We start from the raw sequence: 27,805 nt of genomic DNA on the forward strand, positions 1-27,805 counted from the left end.
GGGGATGCTGCAATGGTTGTGTGAAAAATGGTGATAATTTTTTTCAGTGCCACTGTAACTTCATATGGTCACTAAATAAATGGTTGTAGGTTGAGGACTACCTGTAATCTCAGGTGGGTCCAAGACTAGCTTCAAGGAGTTGGGAACTGATGATGGCAATTGTCTATTGCAGTGTCCACCCATCTTCAAGTTGCCAAGGTTGAGAAACACTGGCATATTGGATCCAGAAGTTCAAGTTTCCTTCCTCTCTTTGCAGCTCGCCCCATCCTTCAGCTGATCACAAGGCCAGAGGGGGAGAAATTTGTAGCAGCTGAGTGCAATGTGAACAAATTTTATCCCTCTCCAATCCACATTCAGTGGTTGCAAAACGGAGTGCCACAAGAGTTTGTAAAGTCGAAGGTGCACCACTTGCCAAATGGGATGTTTTCCATCAACAGTGTCTTATTCCCAAAGACGAGTGGTGTTAAACTCACTTATATTTGTCGAGTAGAACATGAAGCTTTGGAGACCCCATTGGAACAGTCTGTCGTTTGGCGGCCAGGTGAGAGAGATGCGATTATTCATCCTGGTCTCCCAGGTATCCAAAGTACTAGGAATACATTTCTGCTCTCGCCATCTTGGCCCACAGGTACAAGTGCAGTGATTCCTTGGTTGTTGGGATTCATTCTTGGACTTGGGTCTGGATTGGCACTAGCAGGTGGACTAGCATACTATAAAGGTAAGCTTTCACATCTAAAAAATGAAGAGTTTAATGGCAAGGATGAAGGGGAGAGACAAAGCAAACACAGGGAAAAAACTAGGATGGAAGAGGCCACAGTACAGTTAGTCCTTGAGCTATGATTATAATTGAGCCCAGAGTTATGGTCATAGGTTGTTGTGGTCCTCCGTTAAAGCAACACGTGACCAGACCCATTTTTTTTTTTACAATCTTGTGGCAGTTGTTAAATGAAGACAGTGGCTGTTAAGGAAATCCATTTCCCCCATGGCCTTTTTATGCCAAAAAACGGATGTAAATGCCGGAAACGATCAAATAAATTGCAACTTATGGTCATGTGACTGAGACAGTACAAACAGCAGTAAAGGTGAGCCAGTTTCCAAGTGCCCAAAATGTGATGACATGACCATGCCAAGGATAAGGCTGTCCTAACTGAAAACAAGTTGTAAGTAGCTGTGTAGTAACTTGGTAAGGTCATTAAGGGACCAGTCATATGTGAATTAACCTGTACCTGTTAACGACACTTTTTTAATTATCTATTTACAGTGAAGAATAATTCAGTTACAGGAACACCCATTTAGAAAAGTCCTCTTCAAAAGTCAGATAAAGAGAAGGTACTTGACAGCTCAGATCCCAAGACAGGAGAGGCCAGTAGTGGACTGATACTTACAGAAGAGTGTAATGATGTGCAGGAACAGCGACTTTGACTGGATGATTACCATATATATTTTTCTGAAAATTGTCATCTGTGAAAAGCAAGCTACAGGTTTCTCTTTGGTGATCTGTACAATGTTTCATTTCCTTCCATGGCTTAAGGAAACCACAAATATGTGAAGGCGAGGCATCTGTGAAAGACAACAGGTGGAAATTACTCTTTGGAATAAACCATCAGTCCCAGATTTCTACCCTTTTCATTTTTAAAAATCAATCTGTTCTACAAATTATGCTGTGAAGCAAAACACCAAACCTCTCTTTTAGTTAGTTATTAGAAAAGGGGGAGGGGGGGAAAAACCCCTGCCTGGCTTTTTTTTTAAAGTTCTAGCTAGATCTATGCAAAACATTTAGAACTGGAAAAACCTCAAATTTGAACTACCCTATTTCAAGCATGAAACAATTATTTCAAGTGGGAAAAGACTGCTTTGATCACTTTGGAAGCTTTTCAAACTCAGAAAAGTTGTCTGATATTCAAAATGGGCCTGTTTGAATTTCAAACATTTTATTCATTCATTCAGTTCTGACTCTTGGCCACTTTATAGGCGAGTGGTCTCCATGCTATCCTGTCAAGTTCAGCTTTCCTCAATTGTTGGATGTTCATCTTTGTATCAGCTCCGAGGGTATTAAGCCAGCGAGTTCTTTGCAGCCCCTTTTTCTTGATCCGTTAACCATTCCGAGCATCATTGGCTTCTCCAATGAATTTGCACACATGACATGGCTAAAGTAAGTCAGACGTAGTCTTGTGATTTTGGATTCTAGTGTTGTTTCTGGTTTAATACGATTCAGCACCCTTCTGTTAGTTGTTTTGGCTGTCCATGGTATATGCAATCTTTTATGCCAGCACCACACTTCAAAGGCCTCAATTTCACAGAGCCCCGTTTTTCAACCAGAGTGGCTATGATTGACGTGCATGTAGGCTGAAGTACAGCTAGTCCGCGACTTACAACAGTTCATTTAGTGATTGTTCAAAGTTACAATGGCTTTGCAGCATCCCCATGATCATGTGATTAAAATTCAGATGCTCTGCAACTGGTTCATATTTATGACCGTTGCTGTGTCCAGAGGTCATGTGATCACCCTTTCTGGCCTTCTGTCAAACGAAGTCAATGGAAAAGCCAGATTAACTTAACAACCAGGATAATAACTTATCGGCTGCAGTGATGCACTTAACAACTGTGGCAAGAAAGGTTTTACAATGTAGCAAAACTCACTTAACAAAGGTTTCACTTGACAACAGAAATTTTGGGTTCATTTGTGGTGGTAAGTCAAGGACTACCTGTATTCACAACAGTTGCAACATCCTGGGACCGTGGGATTGCCATTTGTGACCTTCCCAGCTAGCTTATAGTAAGCAAAGTTAATGAGGAAGCTGGATTCTCTTAATGATCATATAATTCACTTAAAAATTGCAGTGATTTGTTTAACCAGAACTGGTGGGACCATAAAGTAGAGAAAGTAACAGAAAATGAAGAAGTTAAACTACTCTAGTCTAGAACTTTAAAATTCAAATAGAAAGGCACCTGCTACATAACACACCAGACTTAACAATTATGGATAAGATAGACAAAAAAAGTCTGGATAGTGGCTATGGCAGTAGTGCAAACAGAAGGGTAGTGTGGGGGGGGGAAAGCTGGAGAAGATAACAAAATACAAAGACTTGCAAATAGAAATAGAACAACTATGGCAAAAGAAAGCAAAGTTAGTACCTTGGGTGCAATCTCAACACAGCTGGAGCACCAAAGGAATTCCTGTTTTTCTTAGTTCTCATAAAAAACCTAAAATCAATCATCAGAATAATCCCCAAACATCTGGAGCACTACTTAAATACCATCGGCATTGACAAAATTACATCAGTCAACTGCAAAAGGAAACTTTATTTGGAATAGTTTACATCTAGTGACAATACCTTTAACACCAACATATGCCTATCCCAGGTTCTTGGGAAGGTCTTGATAGGTAGATAAAAATGACAATCCAGTCTGAGCATCTGGCTGATGGTGAAACGAATCATAATAAGCTTTGTTGTTACTTTCTCTTGGAAATTCTTAAATCCACAGTCATAGCCCAAAGGAATTCATTCTCACGAACAGTTGCTCCAAATATAGATCAAACTCACCTTAGTATAGAATCAAAATCATGTGAAGTATTAGTACTGCTTTATAAATCCTTAGTATGACCACACCTTGAATACTGCATCCAGTTTTGGTCAGCACATTACAAAAAAGACTTTGGAAAAAGTGCAAAGAAGAATAACTAAGATGATTAAAGGCCTGGAGACCAAAACATATGAAGAACGGTTGAAGGAATTGCATATTGCCAGTCTAAAGAAGGACTAGGGGTGAAATGATTCCAGTATGTAAGGGGCTGCTACAAAGAAGAGGAGGTGAACTTATTTTCCAAAGCACCAGAGGGTAGGACGAGAAACAATGAAAACTAATCAAGGAGAGAAGCAACCTGGAATTAAGGAGAAACTTCCTAACAGTGAGGACAATTAACCAGTGCAACAGCTTGCCCTCCAAAGCTTTAGGTCAGGGGTGTCAAACTCAATTTCATTGAGGGCCACATCAGCATTGCGGTTGCCCTCAAGGGGCCGGGTGGGTATGGCCAGGGTAGGCGTGGCCTACTGGGTGGGCGTGGCTAGAGTGCATTTGGCCTACTGGGTGAGCATGGCCAAATGCATCAAGGGTGCCTATGGGGGCCTGGGCAGGAGTGGGACAGATCTGAGGGTCTCTGGCAGAAGGAGGGTATCTGGGCCAGGGCCAAGGCAGTGGGGGCCGTTCCCTCACTGTTTCCAGGATGGCTTCGCGGGCCACATGAAACCACTTCGTGGGCCGGATCCAGCCCCCGGGCCTTGTGTTTGACATGTCTGCTATAGGTGCTTCATCACTGGAGGTATTTAAGAAAAGACTAGACCAGGGGTCCCCAACCCCCAGTCCGTGGATCATTACTGGGCTGCGGCATGCCAGCAACCGGTCCACACAAACAAGCAAAGCCCCATCCGTGGGATGCAGGGAACACACAAAACCACGCCCCGTCTGGTCTGTGGAAAAACCTCTCTCCATGGAACTGGTCCCTGGTGCCCAAATGTTGGCGACCTCTGGACTAGACAGTCACCTATCTGAAATGGCATAGGGTCTCCTGCTTGAACTGGGGTTTGGACTAGTCACCAACATTTTGGGCATCGGACCAGTTCCGTGGAGACAGGTTTTTCCGCAGACCGGAGGGTGCGTGGTTTTGTGTGCTGCCTGCATCCCACAGATGGGGCTTTGCTTGTTTGTGTGGCCCGGTTGCTGGCATGCCATCCCCAGTACCAGTCCACGGACCAGGGGTTGGGGACGCCTGGACTAGAAAACCTCTAAGGTTCTTTCCAGCTCTATTCCAATTGATAGTAACAATTGCAAACACAGTGTCAAGCTCGCCCCTTGGCTACGTAAGATAGATAAAATAACCTTTCTTGTCATTTTTTACTGTGGGCACACTGGCACACTGCTCTCGAAAGCGTACACATACATAACACACATATTAACATGCTACATGCAACATATGTATACACCTGCACCCTTACATATAAATATTAATCACGGTCCATCTTGAATACATAGCAGAAAGAGGAAGCTTGAGAGTTCACAAGACTGATACCGTATGGAATAAAACTGTGACCGAAACTGGATGTTCTGCTTCAGATACCATGAAGCCTCCTCCCAGGAAGTAACAAAGAAAATAGATTGTGACAAGGATGTGTATTGTTCCAGACAATCTTGCGGACCCTGCTCAAACAATGCTCATATGCTCATATCCCCCCCTGGACAGGAGGGAACTGCCGATAATCTTTTCTGCCATCCTCACCACTCTCTGCACCGCCTTCCTGTCTGAAGCAGTGATGCTTCCAAACCAGACAGTAATGCCATGACAGGATGCTCTCGATCGTCCCTCTGTACAAAGTGGTAAGGACAGGGGAAGGAAGATGTGCTTTTCTCTTGCGATGCAGAAAAAGCAAGCGCTGCTGTGCTCGCTTCACCAGTGTCCTGCTCTTGAGCAACCAAGCCAGCCTACTCGTTAACTGCACACCCAGAAGTTTGATGCTGGCAACCGTCCCCTCAGGTGAATCATTAATACAGAGAGGAGTGTGGCTGTGCCTGCCTTTTCTGAAATTGACAATGATCTCTTTGGTTTTTCCAACGTTTAAAACTAGACTGTTTTTCTTACACCAGTTCATCAAACCCTCAGCCTCCTTGCCATAAACGTCCTCGTTGCCATCTTGAATAAGGCCAATTACTGTATAAGAAAGTTCTCATTGCACCGATGTTAACTGTTGTGTAGTGGGTTCTTGGGAAGCAGGAGGGAGACCAGAGGGTTCAAACAGGAACATTGCTTTATTGTAGTAACAGGAACAGAACTGAAAACAGAGGCTTCCACGCAACTACTTATACAGTTGGCTGCTAGGCGGCCAATAGGTTTGAAGGAACCTATTCCCACCCCAGAGCCAACCAGTGATTGTCCTGAGTAGCCAGCAACACCCTAATTAAGCAATTTCAAGCAGCATTCAAAGACACGTGAAAACAGTTCCAAGTAAAAGGCCCAATACATTACATTAACAAACTGGAAAAACTTGTCAAAACATATTATTGTTCTTATTTCTCTTGCTATCTGTTTTATCAGGTCCTATATCCCATAATATATCCCATGATATATCCCATAATCAGAAGGTCAGAAGATCAGAAGGCCATCAGTTTGGCGGGTCGAATCCCGAGTGCCGCATAACAGAGTGAGCGCCTGTTACTCGTTCCAGCTTCTGCCAACCTAGCAGTTCGAAAGCACGTTAAAATGCAAGTAGAAAAATAGGGACCACTACGGTGGGAAGGTAACAGCGTTCCGTGCGCCTTTGGCGTCTAGTCATGCCGGCCACATGACCACAGAAGATATCCTCGAACAAACGCTGGCTCTTCAGCTTTGAAACGGAGATGAGCACCGGCCCCTAGAGTCGGAAACGACTAGCACGCATGTGCAGGGGAACCTAAAGGGGCTGGTGCTAATCTCCGTTTCAAAGCCAAAGAGCCAGCGCTTATCCGAGGACGTCTCCGTGGTCATGTGGCCAGCATGACTAGACGCCAAAGGCGCACGGAACGCTGTTACCTTCCCACCGTATTGCATTTTTACGTGCTTTCGAACTGCTAGGTTGGCAGAAGCTGGGACGAGTAACAGGCGCTCACTCTGTTACGCGGCACTCGGGATTTGACCCACCAAACTGCCAGCCTTCTGATCGACAAGCTCAGCGTCCTAACCCACTGAGCCACCGCATCCCTTTTGGGGGGAACCTTTACCTTTATATCCCATAAAATCAAACATTCTGTACTGGATTGTCTTCTGCTTCTCATCAAGTTTGTGCTCTCAACAAGTTTGTTTTTTTATTTTATTTTTTTATTGAAAAGTTTTTCAATACATTTTATCTTTAACAAAACAACCCCTCCCCACCCCCACCCCCCCTTCCCAACCCAACCCAGCCCTCCCCCCTCCCCTTCCCCCCTCCCCAACTTCCCAGAGCTAAATACAAGGTATAAAAGTAAAAAACAATCATAAACTACCATATGCTAACAACAATAAACTATTAGGTCTATCGCACTTTAGCTCTTATAAAATGACTACAAGCAATATGTTTTTTTTAATTTTTATTTGAATTCGCGTCATTCGGGTAAACTACCCGTCCCCAGTTTGTCTTTATTTAGCTTTTTTTATTATTATTATTCAATTCAATTTCTTCCCACTCCCTCCCCTTTTTCGCGGGGTAACTATCGTTTATTATACCGTAAATTAATTTTCAGCTCTGTGGGTGGGTGTTTCCCCCCCCCTCCCCTCTCGATTAATCGGAAAACGTTTCTTTCGCTCACCCGGAAAAAAACCAAAACGCTGAGCATGGGCGAACGCCAGACGAAAGCGAAACTGTAACGCAGGCTTAAAAATAAGCATGTCGCTCTCCTTCGGATCCTTCGCTTGCCTCTTGGTGTATTTGCCGTTTACACGTAAGTAACCAGAAAACCGAATCGCCCAAGCATCCACCGGGCTCGGGAACCGTCCCGGGACGTTGGCTGGGAGCAAAGCCAGGCCAGAGACGGGAGAGGAGCGATATTGTACCTGGATGCTGGGCGGAAGGTCTTTCGCTTTTTAACCACCTCTTCCCCCCCCCCCCAAAAAAAACCCCCCACTCCAATTGCAGTTAATTCTTCCAAGGAAAAAGGCGCAGCGGGGTTATCGTGGGAAATCGCCCCGAAGTCTTCTGAGCCTAGGTGGATTTGCTTAAGCCAGGGGTCTTCAAACTTGGCCCTTTTATGACTTGTGGACTTCAACTCCCAGAATTCCTCAGCCAGGCACCTGGCTGAGGAATTCTGGGAATTGAAGTCCACAAGTCATAAAAGGGCCAAGTTTGAAGACCCCTGGCTTAAGCGGATGAAAAACGGTTAGGTCCCCATTTCTCCCCCCCCACCCCACCCCCCACCCCGCGCTGCGATCCTGTCGCGCAGGCATTTCCAGATCGGTCTTTTATAATAAACGGCTCCGAGCGCCGTTTTTTTTCCCCTCAAACTTGGGCAAGTTTTAAGATGTGCGGACTTGAACTTCAAAAATTCTGGCAATCCTTTGCGGACTTTTTTTTGCCGATAACGGGGTAGGAAAGTTGACGTGTTGTGGATTTGCTTATACTGCAGATAAGGGATGGGGATGGGATGTGGGACCAAGAGATACAGTAGCTGTCTGGAACCTTAAAGGGGGGTTGAAGACTTACTACATTTGTCTATATAATATTAATGCTACTATATATACCGGACTATGAAGGTTCAAACTATGCCGTAGCATGAACTATGTAGTAGTGAAGGTTTGAAGTCACTTCTTTATGGCTTTCTTTTTCTTATAATATTCTTTCTTTTCTCTGGTTCCTTTTTCATCTGCTTTTTATTTTTCCCCTACCATTCTTTTTTCTTTAGTTTGTGTTAGGTTTTTTTTTACGATTTTAATCCACATCCTTCTTTCTTTTGTCTTTTTTAAGCACAGAAAATTGGCAAAGAGTTCCGCCATTTCCCTTTTCAGCCCATGTGATGGGAATGTCTTTTTTCCTTTTCTGTCCTCAAGGATGTCAAATTTAAGGCTTAATCGTGGGCGGCTTATCAAGGAAAACCATGCAATTGGTGTTTACTTGCAATGCTGTTGATAACATGGTCCGTCAGCTGTTTGCTGATCAGCTGTTTTGTGGGGTGGGGCCAAGAACAGCAACCAACAACAGGGTGAGAGAAGCTGTGGATGGTGCCCAGTATCTTGCAATTGGCTAATGCAATGGGGAGGCAACGGACCCAGCTTGATGGTCATTTTTGGAGACCTGTGGCAATGAGGATTGGTAGATCAAAGTTCAAGAGGGCTGGATTCTCAGAAGGGAGATTTTCTTTCTTTCTTTCTTTCTTTCTTTCTTTCTTTCTTTCTTTCTTTCTTTCTTTCTTTCTTTCTTTCTTTCTTTCTTTCTTTCCTCCCTCCCTCCCTCCCTCCCTCCCTCTCTCTTTCTCTTTCTCATTATTTTTACAAAAAAGGTGGCAAACATATACAACCCATCTTTCTCTTCCTATTTTCGACACAACAACGACAACTGTGCGTTCTATGACAAAAAAAGCACTGGTTCTTGGGATCCTGACACTAGTTCATTTTGTTGTATTAGGCTAAGTCATGAACTTTTATATCCCTTTCAAATGGCAGCTTTCGGCACACTGTTCAAATGTCAAGAGATGCCCTCAGTTAGAGGAGATCATTAGAAAGAAAAACAGCTCTCAAAACTGTCCCTGAAATAATATTTTACTGCTCTAGATAAGGTGGAAATAGATGATGAATTTCGGAAGGAACCTGCATTCGAGGAATTCTTATCATTGTAGTTCAGTCAAAGAATAAACCTTCCTTTACAAAACTACTCTTCACCTGAAGGATATATACCATTCTCATCCCAATTATGTATTTATTTGTCATACACACACACACACACACACACACACACACACACACACATATATATATATATATATATATATATATATATATATAAATTTAGAGCAGCAAGATCAAAATAAAACAACAATAAATAGCCATACCCTGACTAATGAATTAAGCAATAAAATTTTGTTTCAGATGGTGCATTGTGCACCATCCAAAAGTGCTGGGTCTTCACTATCTTCACAAGACCATCATTGAGGGCCCAGCCTGCCTTCTGAAGAGATGCCATGATGAGAAAAAAAAACACTTTCTGGCTTCAACCCCTTACCAGCTCACAAAAACTTGGGGATCAAAACCAGCTTTTCCTCGGAAGATCTCTTCAGATGGGTTGATCTCAGCTGAGAAGATCTCTAGATACAAGAGCTAGATACAAGGACAGTTCCCCCCCACCCCATACCATCACTCCGCTAAACAACTAATTCCCACAATACTGTCTTACGCCTGGGATGTCAAACTACCTAGTAGGGCTGTATTACTATTACCCTTCTCATCTTTCCTATTACCTATTTCCGTAGTTTCTTATGGCTATAACTTTGTTGTGTGTATCTTACGATTTATGTTAATGTTTTTTTATTAGTATCCTATTATGATTTATGTTAACTGGTAATTTAGTATCCTATGACTATCACTGACTGTTGCATCTTATGATTTATGATGATTCTATCTTATGATTGTGATCACGATTTATCACTTGTTGCTTGTATGTGCACTGAGAGCTTATGCACCGGAGACAAATTCCTTTTGTGTCCAGTCTCACTTGGCCAATAAAGAATTCTATTCTATTCTATTCTATTCTATTCTATTCTATTCTATTCTATTCTATTCTATTCTATTCTATTCTATTCTATTCTATTCTATTCTATTCTATTCTATTCTATTCTATTCTCTAAAATAGACAGTCTTGAACTTATGTGGATGCCAGGCCACATACAGGTAGTCCTTGGCATATGATCATAACTGAGCCCAAAATTTCTGTTGCTAAGTGAAACATTTGTGTAGCGCTACCCCTGTAAGGATCGCTGGAGTCCGGGCCCTCCTGGCCTTCTTGGTATGGCTGCCGGTCCGCAGTGGTCCCTCGCTCAGGCACCTCTGCTTGCCTGGGTCAGATGGTGGAGTGGTGATCAGTTTCAGCAGGCGGGTCACACAAAGGGGAGGTATTCAGGTGGCTGGTCAGCCCTTCTTCTCTCTCTTTTCCACTCTCTCTCTCTCGCACTGCACAAGGGGCTCTTCTTCCACAGTCTCTGCTCCTCCCTTTCACTCAAACTCACTCCCTCAGGCTTGCCCTGCAACAGCCTCTCCTATTCTGTCCCCTTCTCTCCCTCAGGCTTGCCACAGAAGCCTCTCTTAATCTATCCCCCATCTCTCCTTAGGCTTGCCTCACAGAAGCCTCTCCTATTCTCCCTATCACCATTTGTCCCTCTCACCCCTCTCCTTTCCCACCAAAAACACCCTCCTTTTATATCCCCTTCTCTCCTCCCTTATCCGGTCACCCACTGCCTCTCTGGCCTTTCCCAGTAGCACTCATCAGGAGCTTCGTGCCCTCTTTCTTGGATCCTGGCCAGCACCACCACCACCCCCAGCAGCCCCCCAGCTCCCATCACTCTTCCCCAGGCCACTGGATGCCCCGATCAGCTGGAGCCATATGCGCCGATCCTGGGCCTCAACAGAGCCCCAGCAAAACCGCAGCTCCAGCTGACTCTCCCTCAGGCCTGTGCGGTGCTGCCACCGCTTCAGCTCATACACCACCACCCACCACCACCCCGCCACATTTGTTAAGTGAATTTGCCCCATTTTACAACCTTTCCTGTCACAATTGTTAAGTCAATCTCTGGAGTTGTTAAGCTAATAACACTGTTGTTAAATAAATCTGGTTTCCCTGGTGACTTTCTTAGAAGAAGGCTGCAAAAGGTGATCACGTGACCTCAGGGCATTGCAACCATAATAAATGCGAGTCAATTGCCAAGTGTTTGCAAAAGTCATAAGCATGAAAAATGGTCATTTTTTTTCTCCCCCAGTGCCATTGTAATTGCGAACGGTCACTAAGTGAACTGTGGTAAGTTGAGGAACATCTGTGGTGCCTTCTGTTGATTTTCTTTTTTTTTAATTGAAAAGTTTTATAAAAATTACAATATTATCCCCCCCAACCCACCCTTGACCCCCCCCTCCCCCCCACTTCCCAGAGCTGATTACAGGGTTACAAATATATAATAATCATAATCTAGCTAACATTAACCAACTATATAAATAACCAAATACATAATACGCTTTAACTCCCTATAACTTAAATACAAGCAAACAAAAAATATCCAAATTATTAAATAGTACTAATACTAAATATAATAACAACAATCTAAAATTTACTCATAAGCTAAATGGAACTTTTTAGTCCCATATTTATCCTGGATATAATCTATCCATCTTCTCCAAACCGAAATGTACCTTTCTTGTGAATGATCCTTCAAATAAGCAGAAATCTTATTGATTTTCTAACGGCAATTCGTCCTGTCTGTTGATTTTCTAATGGCAATTCGTCCTGCTGTCTTTCTCTTTCAGAGGCAGCTTTGAGCGTTACGCTCCCCGAAGGAACAATTCAAGCCAAACCGGGTTCTGATGTCCTCCTGCCTTGTTACTTCCAGGATTCTTCTGGGCACATAGATCGCGAACGCCTGGCTGTGACGTGGCGTGTGGGCACCAGAGATATTGCTAAGTATGAAGATAAGTTAGAAGTCTTTCACCAAGGGGCAAAGATGTCTCCTGAAGACCTGCTACGGGGCAATGCCAGCCTCCTACTTCCAGATGTGCAGGACGCAGATAGCAACACTTATACTTGCACTGTTATCTACAGCCCTGACCGTGAACAACAGTCAGTAGAGTTGAGAGTGGAAGGTAAAGGAAATCAAGGGAAACGGGATGAGGGTGCTACGTTAACCTTAAAGATGTTTTAAGCGTGAACACAACACAGGTCAAAACCCTTGATCTGGATGGGCATTTTATTACCAGTGGGCCACATCTGGTGGGAGGCAGGGCATTGGCAGTGGGGGAAAGGGTGGGGACGTCGGGGGAGGAGGGCAGGGGTGGGGTGGCAGGAGGGCAGGGGGTGGCGGCGACAGCCTTCCACAACAGTCCCAGTTTCCAATGTGGCTCCTTGGGAAAATTAATTGTCTACCCCCGATCTAGACCACAATTTTAAAAGTCTTTTGGAGGGAGTTAGGGGTCACTGACTATTAATGATGCTAAAACATACTTACTCAGTAATATCTACAGCACCAGGCTTTTGTTTTCGTTTTCGTTTTGCTTGAAAACATTTTCAATTACAGGGAGCCCTCAAGATATGACCACAATCAGGCTGGAATGCCTGTCACTATGAAGAGTGGCTATTGCGAGTTGTGCCCAATTTTACGACTTTTTTTTTTTTTGCTGCGGTCATTAAAGAAATCACTGTGGCTGTTAAGTGAATCACATTGCTGTTAAGCGAATCTGATTTCCATCGATTTTGCTTGCCAGAAGCTGGCAATAAAAGCCAGAAAGTGTAATCCTGTGGCCCCTGGACACTGCAAATGTCATAATAAATGGCAATTGCCAGGCACCAGGATTTTAATCACACGACTGGGAGGGACACCTGTGACAGTTGTAAGGGCAAGGACTGGTTATAAGTCATATTTTCCAGTCCTGTTGCGATTTCACACGGTCACTAATTGAATGGTCAGGAGTCGAGGACTACATCTACTTCTTGTTTTACCAGGAAGATACAATCCACCTCCACTTTAGCTACAGTGCTTGAGTCACAGGGATGGAGACCCGTTAAAGAAGTAGCTTTGCATGATCTGCCCAAAGACTTGTCAGCAGGTGATGTCTCCTGATAGGACAATCTGGTTTAATACAGTTCAGCACCTTCCTCTTAGTTGTTCTGGCTGTCCATGGTTTATGCAATCATTTATGCCAGCACCACGGTTCAAAGGCCTCAATTTTATAGAGCCCTGTTTTTCAGCCAGAGTGGCTATGATTGACATGCACGTAGGTCGAAATGCAGGTCGTCCTTGTCTTACAACAGTTCACTTAATGACCGTTCGAAGTTACAACGGCACTGAAAAAATTGACATGACCATTTTTTCCACACTTCTGACCTTTGCAGCATTCCTCACGGTCACGTGATTTACATTCGCGTGCTTGCCAACTGACTCAGATTTTTGAAGGTTGCAGTCTCCCAGGGTCATGTGCTCACTTTTTGCAACCTTCCGACAAGTAAAGTCAATGGGGAAGCCAGATTTACTTAGCAACCGTGTTACTAATTTAACAAAACTGCAATGATTCAAATGTGGCAAGAAAAGTCATAAAATGGGGCAAAGTTTCTCACTTAGCAACGTCAATGTTGGGCTCAATTGTGGTCCTAAGTTGAGGACTACCTGTAGATCTGGCAGAAGCAGGAGGACTTTCAATTCCTCCAGCACCACTTCTTCCTTGTGATGTATTCACCCAGTTCTTAACAAGCTGGGTGGGAACTTGTGACATTCCCAAGTGGGAGAAGAGATTGCCTGAACAGGGAGCCATATCCTGCTTCAGCCAACAGCCCCCTTGCTACCTGTCAGCGCACCACACGTCATCAGCTGTTGCAGTTTGTCAGAGGGTGGGAACCAACAGGAACAAAACCAGATACATGCACACACCCAACAAAGGAATCCAGTGCTGTTTATTGCTATACAAGCTGAGTATATAATGTATATACTCAGTAAATATATGTGCGTTTCTCTCTATACAGCACACACACACACACATAGTTACTAATATATATGTAAATATATACACCATCAAAATCTAATTACGAAGTATACTAGATGAGTTAAATAGAAAAATAGAGAGTTTCTGCAAATGGGGGCGGGGAGGGAGAATAAATCCACCCAGCCCCACTTCCACCTTTTTTTTGTCAGGTATATCCTCTGACCCCCGTATAAATTTAAAAGAAATATATACATTGTTATGTAGTGGGTCCGACGCAAGGAAGAGACGCCAGCCGGAGTACGTGTTCAGCTCTTTATTGTGGGGGGGAACGTACTGGAGAACAAGGGCAACCTGGCCTCCTTATATACCTAGCCAGGCAGGCGGCCAGCCAAAGGGGTTGGCCCTAGGTTTCCCGCCAAAACTAGGTTTCCCGCCAAAACCGTCCAGGCCACTCCCCCTGGTGGCTGTTGCTATGCAGATGCCTGCCTCAGGATACATAACACCCCTCCCCCCTTAGAGAAGAACCACATGACAACCATAGACTCAACATTACAACTATGTACATACATAACTATATACAATGTGCCAATACACATGCAGCTACTAAATGGTGACTCACACACATAGTCTGCTAAGTAGGCAGGTGTCCTGTGGGGCCTGGTGGACCGTCTGGGTGTGGCTTGGCCCTGGACTTGGACAGCAGGCTCGTGAAGCCTCTGTGCTGGGTTGAGCAGAGCTGGTTGCAGGAGGCCCTCCTCCTCTGGTTCTGGTTCTGAGTTGTTTCCGGTTGGGCTGACCTCCCTTGGGGTGTGGCTATCCTGTTGGGCGTGGGTGGTGCACTCAGGGACCCTTCCTCTGAGCTGGTCGATATGTCGCCTTATGTGTCGATCCCTCTCCACCCCCACGATGTACGAGAGAGGTCCATTTTTCTCAACCACTGTCCCCGGAATCCATGGATGCCCTGCCCCGTAGTTCCTTGCCCAGACCAGGTCCCCCACATTGAGAACCCTGTGTGATGATGATGATAATGATGATGATGGCCTATCCGTCTCTGCTGCCACTTGGTCCGGGTGTAAAAGGTCAAGCTTGGTGATGAGACGCCGTCCCCATCGTAGTTCTGCTGGGCTCTTTCCGGTAGCAACGCATGGTGTAGTGTGTTGGGCAAGCAGAAATTTCGCCAGTCTGTGATGCCAGTCCCCGCTGATGATACGCTGGAGTGCGTCCTTGGTCGTCCTTACCATCAGTTCAGCTTGCCCGTTAGTCGCTGGGTGGAAGGGCGCGGCGGTGGCATGTCTAATCCAATTCGCCTTCAAGAACGCCTGGAAATCATTAGCGGTAAACTGAGGCCCGTTATCAGACACAATTACGTCGGGGAGGCCGTGTGTGGCAAAGAGGGCTCTGAGCACCTGGATTGTCCTTGCTGAGGTCATGTTGGGGACAGGGACTACCTCCAGCCACTTAGAGTGGCTGTCCACTACCACTAAGAACAGTTGGCCCTGGAACGGCCCCGCATAGTCGATGTGAATGCGGGACCAGGGTGTGTGTGTGGCTTCCCACCTGTGCACTGGGGCATGAGGCATTTCTGGCCTGGATCTCTGGCATGTGTAACAGGCCTTGACCCGTTCCTCAATGTCCTTGTCCAGCCCTGGCCACCAGAGGTAGCTTCTGGCCAGCGCCTTCATCCTAACCACCCCCAGATGTCCCTCATGTAAGGATTCCAACACCCTGCCTCGGACTGCGGTGGGGATGATGACCCTGCTTCCCCAAAGGAGGCAACCCCGGTGCGTGGAGAGCTCGTGTCGCCTGGTGAAATAGGCCTGGAACTCAGGCCCCGGAGACTTGTCCTGCCACCCCGTGCAAACCCATGAGTGTACCCTGCTCATGATGTTGTCAGTGGCCGTGCTGGTTGCAATGTCCTTGGCATGTACTGGGCATTCAGGTAGTTCCTGCAGAGCTAGGATCTGTGTTGCTGGTGCCGGGTCTGGTTCAGTGGTGACTATGGGTAGCCTACTTAGGCCGTCTGCGTGGCCCATCTCCTTCCCTGGCTTGTGCACCAGCTTGCAATTGTAAGCTGCAAGGAAGATGGACCACCGGAGCATTCTGGGAGACAGTATTTGGGGGGGGGGTCTGCTTGTCCGTTGTGAACAGGCCTAGCAGGGGTTTGTGGTCCGTGTAGACGGTGAACTCCCTGCCATACAGGTAGTCGTGAAACTTCTTAATCCCTGCCACGATTGCCAGGGCCTCCCTATCTATTTGGGCGTAGTTCCTCTCTGCTCCAGACAGCGTCCTGGAATAGTAGGCTATAGGGATTTGAGCCCCATTAGGCTCAAGGTGACTTAGTACTGCGCCCACACCATATGGGGATGCATCACACGAGATGCATATGGGCTTTGTTTCAATGAAATGGGTTACTGTGGATTTATCAGACAGATGTGCCTTTAAGGCTCTGAAACTTTGGTTGTGGACGGAAGTCCAGACCCATGCTGCCTTTTTGTCCAGTAACCTGTGAAGTGGCTCTGCAATGGCTGCCTTGTGTGGGAGGAATGTGTGATAGAAGTTAAGCAGGCCCAGGAATGCCTGTAGCTCTAACTTGTTCTTAGGTGTGGGTGCCAGTTTGATTGCCCTCACCTTGGACTCTGTGGGGTGGATTCCCTTGGCATCTCTGGATACATAACATACATAATTAGAATGAATATGCAAATAAAATAAGGCCCTGTCATATCTACCTATATGCTACCTGTACCATCTGAAATTGTCATCAGATCTTGCTGTCTTGGGATTAGCCATTATCTGAGCTGGACTGTTGGCCATTGGAGAGATTGTTATCAGTAGTGTCTTCTTTTCATTTGAATTTCTTTGAATTTCCTCCCTAGAAAAGTTTGTTAGCTTGGTTTGCTCATCAAAATTACTTGTCAGCCAAAATCCTTCTTACTGTAGGTCCGCACATGCCTGCTAGTCGTTTCTAACTCTAGGGGCTGGTGCTCATCTCCGTTTCAAAGCCAAAGAGCCAGCGTTTGTCCGAGGATGTCTCCGTGGTCATGTGGCCGGCATGACTAGACGCCAAAGGCGCACGGAACGCTGTTACCTTCCCACCGGAGTGGTCCCTATTTTTCTACTTGCATATTTACGTGCTTTCGAACTGCTAGGTTGGCGGAAGCTGGGACGAGTAACAGGCGCTCACTCTGCTCCGCGGCACTCGGGATTTGACCCGCCAAACTGCCGATCTTCTGATCGACAAGCTCAGCGTCCTAACCCACTGAGCCACCACGTGTGTGTTTGTGTGTGTGTGTGTTTCAGTAAATTCCAAAGGCAACAGAACTGGATACAACCTGTACCTGGTATGGAGTTAAATGCATCTTTCTACAACTTGAATGTGTGTTACACTGTTTATGTGCAATTGTTTATTGACCCAGAGTAAGAAAATTGTGAGGAACAGGTGCAGATGTTTAGACATTCTTTCCATCAGTGCCACCTCCTTTGTGAGAAATTACAGCTTTGAAACATTTCCTGTAGGAAGCTAACAATCTTTCTGTTCTTGGCTTTGGAATTTTCCCATTCTGTCTTGCGTGCGGCTTCCAGATGCTGACTTGCACATTTCCAAGCAATACTATATAGCAGTAGGTGGATCACAGCTGTTGGCCTTGGATGCTGACTAATGGATTTAATGGGGTTCCTAGACAGTAAGAATGTCTTCTTCTATCCTCTCTGTTCCCAGTTCCCCCACTTGTTAAACTCGGCTCTACAAACGTGCAGTTGACCAAGCCAAGCACGGTTGCGTGTACAGCAACAGATTTTTATCCTGGCAAAATATCTATGACGTGGTTCCGAAATGATAGGATTGTGCAAGGCCCCGAACAGCCTCCTGCTCAGCCCAGCACCGGCCAATTGTTCAGAGCAGAAAGTGTCTTGAAGCTCATACCAGAATTTTCGGATGCCAATGCCAACTTCTCTTGCCATATCGATCACCAAGCAAACGAAGGGCCAGAGGTACTAAATTTCCAGTTGCGGTTGCAAGGTGAGTTTGGCCTTTTGCTTGGAAAGCAAGGATTGCTGGCAGCTTTTCTCCAGCTGTCCAGTCACAGCCTCTTTATTTTACCCTGTTTCTTGACATTTGGGCTGAAAGGCAGCGTTGAGTCCACAAAAGGCAGAAAACATCATCTTGCTTATTTAAATCTTTATTTTTTAAAAAGTCCTCATTGACTATATTTATGTGACCCACCCAGTTACCGACCCTTAGCTGACAAACGTCGTGTGGCTTGTTATCGTGACATCCTAAAGTCAGAACCAAACAAACCATACTGTTGTGTAGGTTCACAGCCATTAGGTTCACAGCTGGCTTTAGACTCAACTTGCAGACGTTTTTGCCTTCTGGGTAATGTCACTCTTTCAACTAATCTGTATTTAGTGGAAGATGAGAAGCTCTTGGGGCCTTGTATATGTTCTGATACTAAGTTGAAAGATACCATATGATATTTTATTTGTCACCCCGAAGGATATGCACAACTTGGATATCTGCCAAAGGGGGGGGGAGGGACTAAAGTACTAAATTGTGCTCCCTGTAGAATCAGAACATGGCACACGTCAATTTGACATCATTGCACCTTTCAGACACAGTGGTGCACAATTTAACATCCCAGTGCTACAGGCAGCTCCCCAAACATTGGATGTGGACCCCAGAGATGTTGCTGTAGGTCAGGAGAAGTGAGAAATAAAAACATAAGGGTATTGCAGTAACTGCATATATCTGTAATGATGGTTGTTCAAACTGCACGTGATAAAAGCTACAGTAGATTTACTGTCTTGATAGATTGGTTCTTTGAGATTGTAAATATATGGCCTTTATGCCCTGTAACCTCTCTGCTAGCACAAGTCAAACGTGAGCCTAGGGCTCCGTAAGGCTTAGAAGTTGCCTGGTTTCCCACTGGTGGGCATCAGGCATCTTGGCTCCCTGTAGGATCCAGGAATGCCCAAAGGCAGGTAGCGTCATGGTTCCAGCAGATGAAAACTCTTCAAATGAACTTTATTTATTTATTTGTTTGTTTGTTTGTTTCGATTTATATACCGCCCTTTTCCCGAAGGACTCAGGGCGGTTTACAGGGCAAATTAAAACAGTGCAATGTACAAATTAAAATTAAATTAAATTAATAGCCCCCAAACAGTTTAAAATTTAAAACCATTAAAACCCCTCAGTCCAGGCCGGCTAAATCAAATAGCCAAGTTTTTAGGTCCCAGCAAAACGAACGAAGGTCGGGGGTGATCCGGAGTTCCACAGGCAACTGATTCCATAGGGCAGGCGCACCCACCAAGAACGCTCTCCCCCTGGGGATCACCCACCGGCACTCCCTGACCGGCGGGACCCTGAGGAGGCCCTCCCTGTGGAAGCACACAGGACGATGGGAAGTGGATGCTGGCAGCAGGTGCTCCCTAAGATAATCCGGACCCATGCCATTTAGGGCTTTATAGGTCATCACCAGCACCTTGAATCTCACCCAGAGGGCAACTGGAAGCCAATGCAGCTCGCGGAGAAGAGGCGTTACATGGGAGTATCGGGAGACCCCCATCACAACTCGCGCGGCCACATTCTGCACCAGCTGAAGCCTCCGAGTGGTCCTCAAGGGCAGCCCCATGTAGAGAGCATTGTAGTAGTCTATTCGAGAGGTCACGAGCGCATGAGTGACTGTACGTAGGGCGTCTCGGTCCAGATAGGGCCGCAACTGGCGCACCAGGCAAACCTGGGCAAAAGCCCCCCTGGCCACAGCTCCTATATGATCTTCCAAACTGAGCCGTGAGTCCAGGAGGACGCCCAAGTTGCGGTCCCTATCTACGGGGGGTAACACCTCACCCCCCATAGTTAATGATGGAATAGACTGGTTAACCCAAGATGCCAGTATGTACAGCCACTCAGTCTTGGCGGGACTGAGTCGAAGCCTGTTTCTCCCCATCCAAACCCGGACCGCCTCCAGGCAACGGGACATCACGTCGAGGGCATCACTGGGTTGGTTCGGGGTGGAAAGAAAAAGCTGGGTATCATCAGCGTACTGATGATACCCCACCCCAAAACCATGAATGAGCTCACCCAGCGGCTTCATATAGATGTTGAACAAGAGGGGAGAGAGGACCGACGCCTGAGGGACTCCACAAACGAGAGGCCTCGGGGCGGACCTCTGCCCTCCCGTCAACACTGACTACAAGCGGCCCAGGAGGTAGGAGGAGAACCACTGTAGAACAGTGCCACCCACTCCCAACCCCCTGAGGCACTGCAGTAAGATACCATGGTTGATGGTATCAAAAGCCGCTGAGAGATCTAATAGGACTAGGATAGAGGAACAACCCCTGTCCCGAGCACACCAGAGATCATTCACCAGCATGACCAATGCCGTCTCTGTGCTGTACCCGGGCCTAAAGCCCGATTGGTACGGGTCCAGATAATCAGCTTCCTCCAGGAACAGAGGGAGCTGATGCACCACCACACTCTCAACAACCTTCGCAAGAAAGCGAAGGTTGGAGACCGAATGATAGTTGTTCAAAATAGCCGGGTCCAGGGCAGGCTTCTTGAGGAGGGGCCTCACCACCACCTCCTTCAAGGTGGCAGGGAAGGTACCCTCCCTCAAAGAAGCAGTTATTACTGCCTGCAGCCAGCCTCGTGTCCCCTCCCGAGCTGCATACACAAGCCAGGAGGGGCACAGGTCCAATAAACACATGGTGGAACTCAGTCTCCTCATGATCCTGTCCACCTCTTCCGGGGTCACAGGATCGAATTCATTCCAGATAACATTCCCAAGACTGCTCGTCTCCCCCCTGTCAGTCTCTGCCCAGTCAGAATCCAGACCAGCCCGAATCTGAGGCATTGTTTACCTTAAAGAATCTTTTATTCGAGAAACAAAGTATTGGCACTACATAGTTAAAGCCAAAAACTGATTTCCCTCCCCTGAGGACAAAGTAACAAAGCACAATTCCCTCCTCCAATCAACGGTCATAAATCACATTCCCCAATTAGCTTGAAGTGCAGGCTTTCTCCCCAGCTCTCCAGGCCGCCAAATCTTTATCAACTTTGGGCTCAATAACCTTGGATTCCCACGGCTGAGTTATTATTGTTATGACTAACTGGACTCTCATCCACATTCCTCCTCCCAGCATCAACTAACTCTAAAAGCAAAAGAGTAAAATGGCTGCATTTCCATCTGTTGTCAAAGCAAGAACATCCGATGTTAGCAGCGCTGACAGGTAGCTTCGTAGCTCATGACCTGTGTTTGTTTCAGATCTCTCAAATGTGGTAATTTTAGGATGCATGGACATCAACTCCCCAAATTCTGAAGTACAAGCATTTTAAAGTTGCCAAGTTTAAGAAACACTGTTTTAGACAGAAGAGGGGCACAGTCAGTAGCTGGACACTGATCTTGGTGTTCCTGACTGGTCAGCTGAAACAGTTGACCCTAGTTTACACAACAGCTGTGCCAAGAATAACTTTGCTTCCAGAAGGTTGCAAAAGCTGATCACATGACCTCAGGACACTGCAACCATCATAAATATGAACCAGTTACCAAGTGTCTGAATTTTAATCACATGACTATGGGGATGCTTCAATGGTTGTGTGAAACATGGTCATACCTTATTTTTTTCAGCGCCACTGTAAGTTCATACGCTCACTAAATAAATGGTTGTAGGCTGAGGACTATCTGTAATCTCAGGCTGGCTTCAAGGAGTTGGGAACTGATGATAGGAATTGTCTATTGCAGTGTTATTCAACCTACCCATCTTCAAGTTGCCAAGTTTGAGAAAAACTGGCCGATTGGATCCAGGGCTTCAAATTTCCTTCCTCTCTTTGCAGCTCGCCCCGTCCTTCAACTGATCACAAGGCCACAGGGGGAGAAATTTGTAGCAGCTGAGTGTAGTGTGAGCAAATTTTATCCCTCTCCAATCCACATTCAGTGGTTGCAAAACGGAGTGCCACAAGAGCATGTAAAGTCAGAGGTGCACCGCATGCCAGATGGGATGTTTTCCATCAACAGTGTCTTATTCCCCCAGAAGAATGATGTTGAAGTGACTTATGTTTGTCGAGCAGAACATGAAGCTTTGGAGACCCCATTGGAACAGTCTGTCCTTTGGCAGCCAGAAGGTGAGGGAGATAAATAAAATAAATAAATAAATAAACCTTTATTGTCAAAGTACAACATGTGTACATTGAGATTAGCTGAGCCTCCCCCTGTGCTCTCTCCCCCCAACACACAGTGATAACAATTATTACATGCAATTATTATTCTTGATCTCCCAGGTACCCTGGATTGGCACTAGGAGCTGGAACAGTACTGTACTGTAAAAATAAAGGTAAGCTTTCACATCTAAAAAATGAAGGGTATAAAGAAGGACTAGGGGTGGGATGATAGCAGTGTTCCAATTTCTCAGAAGAGCAAATCAAGCTATTCTCCAAAGCGCCTGAAGGCAGGACAAGAAGCAAGGGATGGAAACTAACCAAAGAGAGAAGCAACCTAGAACTAAGGAGAAATTTCCTGACAGTTAAAACAATCAGTGGAACAACTTGGCTCCAGAAATTGTGAATGCTCCAACACTGGGAGTTTTTAAGAAGAGATTGGACAACCATTTGTCTGAAATGGTATAGGGTTTCCTGCCTGAGCAGGGGGTTGGACTAGAAGACCTCTAAGGTTCCTTCCAACTCTGGTATTCTATTATGTTCTGTTAAAGCAAAGCCAGTGAGGAAACTGTTCAGCTAGTCCTTGACTTATGACTATATTTAAGGCCAGAATTATGGTCATAGGTTATTGTGACAATTTTTGTGGCAGTTGTTAAGCGAAGACAGTGGTTGTTAAAAAAATCCACTTTCCCAATGGATTGTGCCAGAAACCGGAAGTAAATGCTGGAAATTATCAGATAAGTTGCAACTTATGGTCGTGTGACTGAGACGGTACAAACAGCAGTAAAGGTGAGCTGGTTGTCAAAGTCCCCAAAATGTGATGACATGACCATGCCAAGGATAAGGCTGTCCTAACTGAAAACAAATTGTACGTAGCTCTGTAGTAACTTTGTAAGGTCATTAAGGGACCAGTTATATGTGAATTAACCTGTACCTGTTAATGACATTCTTAAAAATTTTCTCTCCGTTTACAGTTAAGAACAATTTAGTTACAGGAATATCTAGTGAGAAAGTGCCTCTTCAAAAGACAGATGAAGAGAAGGTACTTGACAGCTCAAACCCCAAGACTGGAGAGACCAGTAGTGGATTAACACTTACAGAAGAGTGTAATGATGAGCAGGAACAGTGACTTTAATGGTTGATTACTATATATATTCTGCTGAAAATTGTCATCTGTGAAAAACCAATCTACAGGTTTCTCTTTGGTGATCTGTACAATGCCTCATTTCCTTCCATGGCTTAAGGAAACCACAAATATGTGAAGGCGAGGCATCTGTGAAAGACAACAAGTGGAAATTACTCTATGGAATAAGCCATCAGTCCCAGATTTTCATTTTTAAAAATCAATCTGTTCTACAAATTATGCTGTGAAGCAAAACACTAAACCTCTCTTTTAGTTAGTTATTAGAAAAGGGGGAGGGGGAAAAAAACCTGCCTGTTTTTTTTTTAAAAAACTTTCTAGCTAGATCTATGCAAAACATTTAGAACTGGAAAAACGTAAAATTTGAACTACCTATTTCAAGCACGGAAATTATTTCAAGTGGAAAAAGACTGCTTTGATCAGTTTGGAAGCTTTTCAAACTCAAAATAGTTGTTTGAATTTCAAACATTTTATTCATTCATTCAGTTCTGACTCTTGGCCACTTTATAGGCAAGTGGTCTCCATGTTATCCTGTCAAGTTCAGCTTTCCTCAATTGTTGGATGTTCATCTTTGTATCAGCTCCGAGGGTATTAAGCCAGCGAGTTCTTCGCAGCCCCTTTTTCTTGATCCGTTAACCATTCCGAGCATCATTGGCTTCTCCAATGAATTTGCACGCATGACATGACTAAAGTAAGTCAGACGTAGTCTTGTGATTTTGGATTCTAGTGTTGTTTCTGGTTTAATACAATTCACCACCCTTCTGTTAGTTGTTTTGGCTGTCCATGGTATATGCAATCTTTTATGCCAGCACCACACTTCAAAGGCATAAATTTCACAGAGCCCCGTTTTTCAACCAGAGTGGCTATGATTGACGTGCATGTAGGCTGAAGTGCAGCTAGTCCGCGACTTACAACAGTTCATTTCGTGACTCTTCAATGGCTTATGTAAAATATGACTTATGACCGTTTTTCACAGTTACAACCTTTGCAGCATCCCCATGATCATGTGATCCAAATTCTGATGCTTGACAACTGGTTCATATTTATGATCATTACTGTGTCCTGAAGTCATGTGATCACACTGACAAGCAAAGCCAGTGGGGAACTCAGATTCACTTAACTGGCGTAAGGGTTAATAACTTATCAACTTACTTAACAAATGTGGCAAGAAAGGTCATAAAGCGGGGCAAAACTCACCTAAGACATGTTTCACTTAACAACAGAAAATTTGCGCTCAGTTGTATAAGTTGAGGACTACCTGTACAAACTTACTGGGCTATTTTTTATTAAAAAATATTCCCTAATTGGTGCTGCCCATTTTTTTAAAAAAATCAGATATGTAAGACTTTTTAGTGTTGCTATAATTGCCAGCTGAGCCTTGAATGGAAAAGAAGTCACATTCTTTTAAATGTAATTTCAAAATCACTTTTTTCAAAAAAAGAGTGAGTATAAAGATAGGCGGCAAGCAAGAAAATTGTGTTTGGGTGGAGTTAATGATATTCTCAAAAAGAAGGAAGTGAGAAGTTTAAAGAATGAAAGGTAATGTCCGAAATGGATGTGGAAGTAAAGTTTCAAGATTAGAAAGGTATGAAAAAATACATATTACTGATGTAAATTTAGCTACTTTCCTGCTTTTGCCATGTTTACTATTTTTTATATTCTTTTGTGTGCTTTGCATGAAGCTGCTTCACCCAAAAGATAATAGCAAGAAAGTATTGTGTACATATTTATTTATTTATTTATTTTAATTCCATTTATATCCCGCCCTTCTCCGAAGACTCAGGGCGGCTTACAAGCTTAGCAGTATATTACATAGAAAGTATATTTTGGAGTTTCTATACGTTTTTAAAATAATTCTACCAATGCATTGAAATCATGTTCATTATTAGAGCCATAGTACAGAAAGGTAGAAGTAGCAAAGTGCCAAAATGAGGAAAATGCCATTGTAAATGACTTTTCTGTACACCTATCTAACATGCTTCAAATACTGGTGAGACAAGACAAGAATAATCTCTTCAAGGTTTTATAACCTAGTGGATTTATATGGTAAAATATGCTATTTCAAGTAGCCCGATCTAAAATCAGGTAAGGCGTTTAGAACTTGAACAATTTTTGACTGATAGTTTTAACCAGAGGGAAAAATATGTCTAGGTTCCATGAAATTGAGAAACAAGGGGCAGACATAAACCGTTGTCTCTCTTTCTTCAATTATAAACTTTAATAAGAGTTTATTTTAAGGTAAAATGCAAATAGAAACGAAAGTTAAAGAGGAAAGTAAGAGTGCTGCAGAGAAACGAAAGGAAAAAAAAATACTGACTTCCCACTTCTGTACAGTAAATACAAAAAAGTCATAACTTCAACCTTTTGCTTTAAAAACAGACTCGTTCTAATAATCAAAACCTAAAATCAAGGTTTCATTATTTTCACTTTCGAGTACAAAGTCCAGAAGTGGTTTCCAAGGAGAAACAAAACTAGATAAAATTCTTCTCCTGAATTAAAAGTCAGTTTTTACCATCTCCACCAACTCCATCACCTTTGTCATCCATTTTTCCATTGTAGTACTAAACCTTTCTCAACGTTAATTCAACTTTAGTAGAATGGTTGGTTAGGCTTTCATTTACTAAACCCTTCCCTCCCCCCCCCCGCCAAAAATGAGTTCACGGCTTTTTCATTTTAATTGCAGACCCAGAATCTAGAATTCTAAGAACAAGCATGCAGTTTCCAAAGCATGTTTCTGCAGTCCAGAATTCAAATAATTCAAATTGAGATAATGCCCAATAGGTTGGGGACCTCTGTTCTACAGCACTGTGAATACTTTGTTACTGGTTGCTTGATATGATCATGTGCCTTTGTTTTCCAAAAGCGCTTAAAAGCTATGCCAATTTGTATACAGGTAGTCCTTGACTTACAGCCATTCATTTAGTAACAGTTCAAAGTTACAGTGGCACTGAAGAAATTGACTTACGACCATTTTTCACACTTCTGACCTTTGCAGCATTCCCCGTGGTCACGTGATCAGCATTGGGACACATGGCAACTGGTTCCTGCTTATAATGGTTGCAATGTTGCAGGGTCATGTGATCACCTTTTGTGACCTTCTGTCAAAATCAGTGGGGAAACCAGCTTCACTTAACCCATGTGACTAACTTAACAACTATAGTGAGTCAGTTAACCACTGTAGCAGGAAAGGTGGTCAGTTGGGGCAAAATTCACTTCACAAATGTCTCAGGAACAGAAATTTTGGGTTCAGTTGTGGTCATAAGTCGAGCACTACCTGTATTTGGGTTTCTCTATTTGTGAATAGTTCTGAGAACACGCTTCTTTTCACTGTACAGAATAAACAGGTTGCAGTTTCCTGTCTTGCATGATAATTGGCTACGTCGCACCCGGGGGCGGGGGGGAAAACAAAGCGATCATTTGATTGGGCCAATTCACAGTTTGTCCATCATCCTGACATTTTTATACTTCTCAATTACGTTTTATCATTACGATGCTCACTTTTTAAGCCCTGGTTTCTGACTTCATTTTAAACTTTGTATATTAAATAAACTTGTTTTTTTAGAACACAGCAGGATGTGTTTAAGATACGTATCGGCAAATGAAATGGTAAACAGTTTGAAGTCTTTCGGTGATAATATGTAAAAAAAAGTATGCTCAGACCGGTGTATTAGCCTCTTTTCATTAGTCGTTTTACATCATTTTCTATAGTTTTCCTATTTTCTTTTAGTCTGTGGAAAAGTTTTATTACATCGGATGAGATTATTGTTTCACCACAGGACAGGGCAGCTAATAAAGACAGGATGTATACACTTGTGTGAGTGTTCCTGAAATCAAACATCTGACCTGAGCTGGATATTGAAACAGGTTTTACAACTGTAGCAGGAAATGTATATTGCAGGAAAGAGATTACAGGGATAGATAACACATCGATCCTACTAGTAGGAGAGTCAAAGAATGCACATTTACTATATTCTGGCAGCTTCCAGAAGGATTGCTTTCTCTGCCTTTGCTCCGGCCCTGTGTAATATTCTCCCTCTGGAGGTGAGACAGTGCTGTGTATTGGAGTGTGTATTGTATTAAGCAATAGCTTAACAGATGACGGCTAGAAGAGGCTGTACATAACTGCCGCAAGGCATGGCTCAGCTTTTGGTGGGAAAGCCTGGTTAAATTGATTGGCTGTCAGCTCAGCAGCCAGAGTATATAAAGGGCACAGGCAGCCCATTCTGTTGCTGGTTCTTCTCTACAAATAAAGAGCTGAATTCACTGCCTGGTGTCGTCTTGTGTGTGTTAACCCACTACACTTCAGACAGGGCACCACCCTCCTGGCCTTCTGGAAAGGAGCGAAAACATA

General features: G+C 44.3%; 2 protein-coding genes across 3 annotated transcripts in view; both read left to right on the forward strand.

Moving 5' to 3' along the window:
- LOC308676309 (uncharacterized protein) overlaps positions 1–1,495 on the forward strand; it is a 45,137-nt gene extending 43,642 nt beyond the window's left edge. The window contains exons 12-14 of the mRNA XM_081342121.1: positions 257–541; positions 629–718; positions 1,262–1,495. Of these exons, the coding sequence (XP_081198247.1) occupies positions 257–541; positions 629–718; positions 1,262–1,296 (410 nt within the window). The 3' untranslated portion in view covers positions 1,297–1,495. The remainder of the gene's footprint in view (positions 1–256; positions 542–628; positions 719–1,261) is intronic.
- Positions 1,496–6,970: 5,475 nt separating this feature from the next.
- On the forward strand, positions 6,971–27,702 carry LOC308676615 (HLA class II histocompatibility antigen, DQ beta 1 chain-like). Of its 2 annotated transcripts, none has more exons than XM_081342530.1 (6): positions 6,971–7,446; positions 12,002–12,334; positions 17,880–18,179; positions 21,993–22,280; positions 22,437–22,489; positions 23,288–27,702. In XM_081342530.1, the coding sequence occupies exons 1-5, from the start codon at positions 7,392–7,394 to the stop codon at positions 22,454–22,456; spliced, it is 996 nt and encodes a 331-aa protein (XP_081198656.1). In that variant the 5' UTR covers positions 6,971–7,391; the 3' UTR covers positions 22,457–22,489; positions 23,288–27,702. The 2 variants fall into 2 exon arrangements, with proteins under 2 accessions (XP_081198656.1, XP_081198657.1); XM_081342531.1 differs by having other exon boundaries at positions 26,138–27,697.
- Positions 27,703–27,805: the final 103 nt, after the last annotated feature.

This window comes from Vipera berus (genome assembly GCF_964194415.1).
Source record: "Vipera berus genome assembly, chromosome: W".
Classification (NCBI taxonomy): domain Eukaryota; kingdom Metazoa; phylum Chordata; class Lepidosauria; order Squamata; family Viperidae; genus Vipera; species Vipera berus.